The 9,343-nt window shown below is 38.0% G+C and overlaps 1 protein-coding gene across 1 annotated transcript; it reads left to right on the plus strand.

The window, feature by feature from the left end:
- Positions 1 to 431: 431 nt before the first annotated feature.
- Positions 432 to 8,751, plus strand: TMEM126A (transmembrane protein 126A). The gene is made up of 5 exons (XM_046638495.1): positions 432 to 580; positions 3,351 to 3,446; positions 6,146 to 6,339; positions 7,753 to 7,867; positions 8,512 to 8,751. The coding sequence occupies exons 2-5, from the start codon at positions 3,358 to 3,360 to the stop codon at positions 8,702 to 8,704; spliced, it is 591 nt and encodes a 196-aa protein (XP_046494451.1). The 5' UTR covers positions 432 to 580; positions 3,351 to 3,357; the 3' UTR covers positions 8,705 to 8,751.
- Positions 8,752 to 9,343: the final 592 nt, after the last annotated feature.

Genomic DNA, 9,343 nt, shown 5'->3' on the forward strand with positions numbered 1-9,343 from the left:
GCAGCCTCAGCTAGTTGGCTGAGTTACTCACTTTCTCCTGAGTTTCTCCCATATATACATGCTAGTCAACTTTGATTTTCTCCTGCTAACCTTCCTTTTTAATTATTTGACCAGCCATAAGAACCTTAAGGAAAAGGGCTGGGGTGGAGGCGGTTCTCTCACTTTCCGAACACTTTATTGGCTAGGAAGTCAAATAACGTGCCAAAAGTAGGAGCAGGTTTAGGGTCATGCAGCTTTCATCTCCAAATTTCACAATTTCTACAAGCTCTGTCCTGTAAGGCGGAAGAACGCTGTAACACATAAGAAGGCTGTAAGCCACAGCCTGTAGGCTGGCCAAACCCCACCGCTGGGCGGCCCAGCACCTCCCAGGGCTGGAAGCCCCTCAGAAGGAAGGCGCCGCAGCCTGCAACCTCCCTCCCGGGAGCCCAATCAGCAGCCGCGACCCCACGCCCGCCTCCGGCCGAGTCACGTGTCAGCCAAAGATGGCTGCGCGCGGGCGAGCTGGGTAGAGGTTGCCGTGAGCCCCAGCCTTGCTGAGGAAGACTGGAGGAGGCACCCGCTGCTGGGAGGAGAGCATAAGGTACCGGCGTTCCGGGGGAAGGGGTGCAGAAGATGCCCGGGTGTCAGGAGAAATCCAGCGCGGGAACGAGGTCCCGGGACTGGGTCAGAAGGGGTGGACGGGAGTCGGCCCTAGGGCGCCGACTGTCTCTTCACTTTCCACCCTAGAAGAAAAGATATTTAAATTACACCAATAGGAAAAAAAAATGCCTGCGCTTGAATTTAATCCCGGGTTTACTGCCAGGTGTTGACAGCGTGGCCTTGGCCTAACGATTTTCAGAGGCCTCACTTTTCTCATTGCTTATCTTGGAGCTATTTCAAGCGACGTGAGACAGCTAAGGCAAAAGGCTTTTGAAACGTTTGTAGTATTTAAAGGTGGCGTTGTCTTTGGGATTTATTATTAATAAAGGAGACACAGTGGCCTACTGTGGACTGCCAGTCAGAACTTTTACCGAATTAATGGTGACTCTTAATAGCCACACTGTAGAAATGACTCGTTCACAGAACTCGGAACCTCACCAATATGCAGAGCATAGAACAGAAAACTAGTGATAGCATTAGGCTGGGATTTATGAAGAAATCATTTCTTTCCGACATATGCACCGTGCACTTTATGTATACTGAATTTGTTTATCTCGCCACCACCACTCCCCAACACATAAAATCTTTCAAAGCTAGGGCCTGCCGGTGGCACAGCAGTTAAGTGTGCACGTTCCGCTTCTCAGTGGCCCGGGGTTCGCCGGTTCGGATCCCGGGTGCGGACATGGCACCACTTGGCACGCCATGCTGTGGTAGGCGTCCCACGTATAAAGTAGAGGAAGATGGGCATGGATGTTAGCTCAGGGCCAGTCTTCCTCAGCAAAAAGAGGAGGATTTGGCAGTAGTTCGCTCAGGGCTAATCTTCCTCAAAAAAAAAAAAAAAAAAATCTTTCAAAGCTCCTTTAGGGCAGAGATTGTGTCTATCGTGTTATTGTAATCAAGGCCCCCAAAAATTTGGACTGCAGGAAACCTAAATGTAAATTTCTAAGCCTGTACTGTACTTACTGGGTTAATTTTAAGTCTAGGAATATGAAATTTCATTTCACTCAGCATTTTCGAAACGATCTCTCACATTTAACAGGTACCCAATAAATATTTGTTAGTGTTGTAAATTAATTTTGTAGGAAATGGATGGTAGTGAACTAAGAAAATCTCATTTCAGGCATGGCCCAGTGGTTAAGTTCCTGGCTCCGCCTCGGCAGCCCAGGGTTTCTCTGGTTCTGATCTTGGGTGCAGACATGGCGTCCCTTGTCAGGCCATGTTGAGGTGCTGTCCCACATACCCCAACTAGAAGGACCCACAACTAAAATATACAACTATGAACTGGGGGGATTTGGGGAGAAAAAGCAAAAAAAAAAAAAAAGATTGGCAACAGTTGTTAGCTCAGGTGCCAATCTTAAAAAAAAAGAATGCTCTGCTTAAAAAAAAAAATTAATTACATAAAAAAGCATGTTGTTCTTTGCTGTTATCTCTGAACTTTTGCTTTTAACTCTGCTACCCTGAAATCTTGTTTAATGAGCTAAATCTTCATGGTCAAACTCACATTCACCATCCCTCTACTCTGATATTCACAACTACTGCATGGATCAACAAAGTACTGTCCTGTGGGCCAGACAGCCTGTGGCTTGTTTCTGTATGACCAGCCAGCTAAGAATGATTTTTATAAAGAGTTATTTAAAAAAAAAAAAGGTATTCAACAAAGACTGTATGTGACAAAGCCTAAAATATTGTCAGGCCCTTGAAAGGGAAATTTTGCTGCCCTCTGCTCTAGGGTATACCTAGAAGTAAAACTGCTGAGTATCTGTCTTCTACCTACTAAATAATACCAAATTCTTTTACAAAGTAGTCGTACCCAAATTGGGTACAATTTACATTTCCACCAGCAGCATATGAGAGTTTTTGGTTACCCCACATTCTTGCAATTGAAATTGTCAGGTTTTTATTTTAGCTAACGTAGATATATATTGGTATCTCACTGTGGTTTTAATTTTTCTTTCCCTGATTATAACAAAGTTAAGCATATTTTCATGTTTATTGGCTGTTTAGCTTTCCTCTTTATGAAGTGTCTGTTCAAACCTTGTCAATTTTTCTATTGGGTTGTTTGCTTTTTTCTTGCTGATTTGTACTGCTTTACATATTCTGGGTACTAACCACTCCTTTGTCAGTTATATCACAAACGTTTTCTCCCACACTAGCTTATCTTTATGGTATCTATTGATGAACATGTTCTTAATGTTAATTAGTTAATATTAGTGCAATGTCTGTATGTTTAGTGTTACTTGTGAATTAAGAAATTTATTTTTATTATTTTTTTTGCTGAGGAAAATTCACCCTGAGCTAACATCTGTGCCAATCTTCCTGTTTTGTATGTGGGTCTCAGCCACAGCATGGCCGCTGACGAGTGTAGTATGTCCACGCCTGGGAACTAAACCTAGGACTGCTGAATCAGAGCATCTGAACTGAACCACTAGGCCACAGGCTGGCCCCAAGAAATATTTTTAAGGGTTATAAAGACATTCTGTATTTCCTAGGAGCTTTATGTGTTGCCTCTCATCTTCTGGTTTCTGTTTCACTTTGATTTTTTTTTCCTTTGGTATGGTGTGTATGCATTGATTTTTCAGATTATGGATTCAGTCTAGAGTTAAGTCTTTTAAAATTAAATATGTATAGTCTTCAGAAGGCTTTTTATAAGCCCCTTTGTTGTTTTTCTATAGATATACATTATTGAAAAATGGTATTTTAATTTTTTTAAGGCTCAAGATGGAAGATCATGAACCAGATGATACTGTCAAGGAAAAAATTTTTTATATCATAACCAGAAAAATTAACCAACTTCCAGAAGCAGAAAGGTAAGACCCCTTCTTAATTTAAAAATATCTTTTACTAGGTGGATTTTCATCGATTCATTATCTCAAATTTATTTGGTTTGAATATAAACAACATAGAATGTCAGAAGGAAACTGAGCCCTTTTTCTTGTCTTGATGAGAAAACCGAGGCCCAGAGAGCTGAGCCATTTGCTTGAAATAGAGGCTAGAATTCTTGTCTTTGGACATATCTAATTATGTGATTTTCACTTTTTCTGTTTGGCTTAGAGTATAGTCAAATGTAAACATTTATGGACTCATTTAAATAACAAAACTTTAAAATGGCTTTAAATCGTCTTCTTTCTCAATTCACTTCCATTATTATGCTTACCAGTGTAAGAGTGCCGTGTAACACACATAGCTAGACATAGCTAGACAAGGAACGTCAGAGAAATGGGATCATGGCTAAAAGATCTTTAAGAGATTAAACAGAAAAAGGTTATATAGGAAAAATACTGATCATTGAAGGCAACACTGAATGAACTACAATTCACTTCCACAAAATATTCTTAGACCTCCTTGGCAAGAAGGCCTGAGTAGGTTTCATTTAAACTGAAAATCTGCGACCAAACAGGATGAAAAGGAGCCAGCCAGGGCATCAGGGAGGGGTACTATCTCAGGCAAAGGGAATGGCATATGCCTAGGCCACAGGAGAACAAGGAGGTTGTCATATTTGAGGAACAAATGTTAGTTAAGTACAAGAGAAGAGGGCATAAGGTTGAAGGAACAGGAAGAGTTTTAAGCTGGATGATGTGATCCAGTTAACATTTCTAAAGAACATTCCAGTTGTTTTTTGGAAAATAGCTTTAAGATAGGAGAGGAAAGGAAGTACAAAGACCAGCTGAAAAACTAGCATAGTAATCCAGGTGAGTGGTGATGGTAGCATGGTGGCAATTCAGATGAAAAACGGATGGCTTTGAAATACAGAGTAATTTCTCACATACCATATATTTCATTGCCACTTGTTAAATTTGATCTTAAATTTCATGTTTAGTTCATATGTCTAGTTATTTTGTGTGTATGTCTTATCAAAAAGTCATGAGTTTCTAGTTGTATAGGCACTTTTTTGGAAAATTGACTGGCAAAGGGGCTGCTAGCTAGTAACAGTTTTGTACTTATTAACTAAAAAATGTGACTTTAAGCCATAGAAAATTAAAATCCGATTAGGAGACAGCAAACTTTCCTATTCAGATTCCAGATCACTCTTTGTTTTATTTATTTATTTATGTTTTTGTTAGAATACTTAACAATAATATATAAATATATTGATAATCATAATTATCAACTTATTAAAATATATATGGTCAAATTACTTATGTCTGAACCTTGGTTCCTATGACTAAAATGGAGATAATGTATATTTCACAGGATTGCTATGAAAATAATAATATTTTAGAGCAAGTGCTTAAGCTTCCCATTCCCTCAAGCTCTCACAAAAATACACAGGTCCTTCATATTTGTGATTTCTGTTGTTGTTATCTGGTAGGTTCTCTAGGCTATCATTACTCTTTAAATATTATCTCACGTACCGTAAGTTTCTAAGCTGCCTCTCTCTTGTACTGCCATTACTATTTTAATAGACTTCCGTTGTATCTCAAGTTTCCATGTGTTTCCTCCTCCAATAATAAACTATGAAAGCACTGAAGTCTGCTTTATGTAGTATATGCTCAGTGGTTGAATGACAAGCACATTATGATTGCAAAGTGATAGGTAAGAAAAGTAATGCCTTATACAATGTAGGAAGCTCAATTAGGAACTCCTAGAAAAGCTGTTTTAAGATAAATGTTAAATTGAAGTTAGAAGTTATTGTGTGGCTAGTTTGCCTAAGTAAGAGTAGTGAGAAATTAAAGAGGTCCCCTGTGTTGTAGATAGCAAGGCAGGTGGTAAAAAAGTTAAGCGATGGGCTGAAGAGTTTGAATTGGAGTATTTTCAATATCCAGCGATTTTAGGTGTAATTTTTTCCCCAAACTAAATAATTCATGGAACATTACATTTTAAACTCATAATACCTTGGCTTAAAAACCAGTTCTACCACTTACTATCTCAAAACATCAATTTATTCTCTTTATTTCAATGGGTTGTTGTCAAGTACCTGGCATGTTAGCACTCCTCCAAGCCCCCAACCCTGACTAATGCTTCAGAGAAAAGCGAAAGGAAATCTATTACCTCCACCTTTTTGAATGCCTTCTGTGTCAGGTGCTATTGAAACCAAGACGAATATATCTTTGTATCCATTGTCTTCAAGTTGTTTAAAGCCTAGTGGGGAAGCCTGACATGCAAATCAATGATTATACGATACTACCACCTTATAATGTGTTGTGCTAGAGAGGTAATTATTGGGTATTGTGGGAGCCCAGAGGAGAGGCATTCAAATCACTCTTCAGAAGCTCTTCTTGCTATACTAATGTCCTTTGCAAAATCCCAAAATACATTTTGCAAAATCCAAATGTTTCACTGTATCCTTAAGTATTGACAAATTCAAAAGCCTTTTAGCATAAAAAAAATCTATATGTAAAACATAAGGATTTTAAAAGGTTCTTGTTTTTCGAGCTCTAAGTGTTAAATGTTGTATCTTGTTATTCCTTAAGTCCTGATAAATTCTCTAACATGCCAGAATTGTTGGAGAGCTCACACACACAATAGAGCCAAAGAAAAAGTTACTATTTTTTTCTCACCCACTCAGGAATCTACTTGAACATGGATCAACATATATCGGACTTAATGCTGCTCTCTGTGGCCTAATAGCAAACAGCCTTTTTCGACGTGTCTTAAATGTGACACAGGCTCGTATAGCTGCTGGCTTACCAATGGCGGTGATCCCATTTTTGACGGCGCATTTATCTTACAAAGGTTTTGTAAGTTTCCCGTTGAATACAGGTAAATTCTATTTCACTATCACCCGAGAGTTTGCTTTGGTATATATACTTGCACCTTAATCGTTAAATATTAATATCAAGTAGTTATATGCTGTTATGTAGTCAGTGCTTGGATAAGACTGGACCGTGTTAGCCTCTCTATGTAAAGTGGCAGTTAATTCATATTAGTATAGTCTACCAAACAAGTAAAATGCATACATAGCAGTTCCAAATACTTTCCTTCCTAACTTATCTTTCCCACAGTGCTTAGAGTAAGAAATATTTGGAAACTTTTTTTTTTAATGCTGGCTGCCTTAGTTTTTAAAAACATTTTTTTTTTGAGGAAGATTAGCCCTGAGCTAATATCTGCTGCCAATCCTCCTCTTTTTGCTGAGGAAGACTGGCCCTGAGCTAACATCCGTGCCCATCTTCCTCTACTTTATATGTGGGACGCCTACCACAGCATGGCTTGCCAAGTGGTGCCATGTCCACACGCGGGATCCGAACTGGCAAACCCCAGGCCGCCAAAGCGAACATGCAAACTTAACCGCTGTGCCACTGGCTGGCCCCTTTAGAAATATTTTATAGCGAAGTTCCTTAAAGGGAAACAAAATTTTTATGGGAATAAGACTCTTTATGTAATAAATCTCTCAAACACTAAATGTATATTAAGAATTATCAAGTATATGGAGACTTGATTTCCTTTAGACAATTTACCATACGTGCTGAGTGCTTTGAGTACAGCTAATCATGAAGTTTTTTGATTAATGATTTCAAATAAAAATCTTACCACTGATGGTGATGGAAAGGGAGGCAGTCCATTTAAATTCTCTTCTGTTAAGTGCTGCTTCAAATTTGTTTAAATTGGATGAGTATATTGCTTGAATCCCCATGATCTGTGTGGAAAGAATTTTTACAATCCAGGGAAACCTACTGCCCAATGAACTGACTGAGTGAAAACTATTAACTTAGCTTTCGATTTTTACTGTACCTTATACTAATTTGGAAATGAATAAAATTATAGAGAATTTTATAAAAATAAAATCACACTATATAGTGTAAAAAAATAAGATTAAGTATAAATTGTAAAAAGAAAAATTCCCATGGGTTAAAAAGTTTCTTGAAGACAGAAAAATATTAGCTCAGGTTTGCTAATTCAAGTGCAGAAAGCTAGAAGCAGTGCAAACTGAGATTATTATATTCAAGTTCAGAACAAATTAGAGAATTTTTCCTAAGATGGTTTTATCAGTTATTCCTGCCTATTTTAGGTTATCAGGACATGTAATTATACCTTTTAACATGCCTTGTAGAATTGCATTTGCTGTATTACTGCCTGAAAATTGAGTATCTGGGATACATAGAAGGGGACTTTGCATTATTTAAATCGTTTACTTGACTATCATGACCTTCATTTCCAGAACTAATTTTTTCCTAGGTGACTTGAATTGTGAAACCTGTACCATAACACGGGGTGGACTGGTTGGTCTTGTTTTTGGTGGTCTGTACCCTGTTATCTTGGCTATACCTGTGAATGGTGGCCTAGCAGCCAGGTAGGATTCCTTGTTTTCTCATGATCATTGAAAAACTTAATATATAAATATTTACCTAGAAAATGTACAACTTAAAACAGCAAATACATTTTCTATTTTTAAAGAAATGTTATTTTTTACTTGAAATCGTTAATAAGACTTTTTTCTTATAAGTAATCAAATATTACTTCTCAAGAATTTGAAAACAGTTGTAGAAATTTATCACACCGTACCTCTTGGGTGTATAGATAAGTTCTTAACCTTAATTTGTGTATTGAATGCCACCTACAAAGCTGCAAACAGCACTATGCCTAGCATGAAAGCTACATTATAGACACAATGTTCTGAAGAGTTTGAGCACTTCCACTAAAGAAAACTTTCATCAGAAAATGTCTAGCTCTAAGCCTGCTAGTCCAAAGTAATTGTTATTCTCTGAAGAACTCTGGTATCAAGCAGTCTATGCTATATGAGCCTCCAGGGGTGAAATGAAGGGACAAAAGGAAAGGACAGTTTTTAGGACTAATACACAGTGAAGAGAATAGCATTGCCTTAATCTTTACTAAACTAGTTTTATCTTAAGACTTCTGGGATTAATATATATTGTACAGTTTTGCCACTTGATACAACTATCTTTTCTAGTGAACTGTCTCAATGTTTTCTTACAGGTATGAGTCAGCCCCGCTACCAGAGAAAGGAAACATCTTAACTTACTGGACTAGAATCTCTAAGCCCATCTTTAGAAAGATGTTATTTCCCATTTTGCTTCAGACTGGGTTTGCAGCCTACCTTGGGTCTAGACAATATAAACTAGTGATAAAGGCTCTTCAGTTACCTGAACCTGGCCTAGAATTTCAGTGATGATTAAGCAAATGTGTAAGCAAAAATAAAATTGCAAAAATAACCTATGTCTAATGTGTGAATAAACATAGAGTTGTAATTTATCACATGAGGTACAATTCTGGGACCCACAACAAAAGGCTACACAGGGCAACAAAAGACTGAATACCAGTAAAGGATACCCACTTAAACAAGGGCATAACTTCTCTAGCTTGCCCAGTAATGTCTTTTCCACCTCACTTGCTGTACTCCTGTATATTGGGCAGAGTTTGTCTTTAACACGGGAAAAAATAACCATACAGCAGTTTTCACTGAAGACCTCAAAGAATCCAAGCAGGGATGAAAATGGGGAGAAAAAGGTATCAATATGCTGTAGCAAATGTTACTTAACACTTCATTTTCCCAATTCATTGTTTGCATAGGTATTATGAATCCACAGACTCTTAGAACATATTTAACAACTTTCCTCACAGAGGGATCAATTCCAGTATTCCTGACAGATGGTTATTCAGGCTCAGCTTAAGCTGTTCTAATGAATAGTTACCTACTTCAAACATCACCTTATTTCCATCCTTGGAAAGCTGTATTCTTAGAAGATTGAGGCAAATTCTATCTTTGAAGCTTCCACCTAGTACTGTGGGATAGTTCTTTGGAATCACA

This window comes from Equus quagga, chromosome 14, assembly GCF_021613505.1.
Source record: "Equus quagga isolate Etosha38 chromosome 14, UCLA_HA_Equagga_1.0, whole genome shotgun sequence".
NCBI lineage: Eukaryota > Metazoa > Chordata > Mammalia > Perissodactyla > Equidae > Equus > Equus quagga.

What these genes read in the sequence shown, in the direction of transcription:
- TMEM126A (XM_046638495.1), top strand. Translation starts at nt 3,358, where the DNA reads ATGGAAGATCATGAACCAGATGATACTGTCAAGGAAAAAATTTTTTAT. An exon ending in CAACTTCCAGAAGCAGAAAG is followed by an intron (nt 3,447 to 6,145) that starts GTAAGACCCCTT and finishes TCACCCACTCAG; the next exon opens with GAATCTACTTGAACATGGAT. An exon ending in AAGTTTCCCGTTGAATACAG is followed by an intron (nt 6,340 to 7,752) that starts GTAAATTCTATT and finishes ATTTTTTCCTAG; the next exon opens with GTGACTTGAATTGTGAAACC.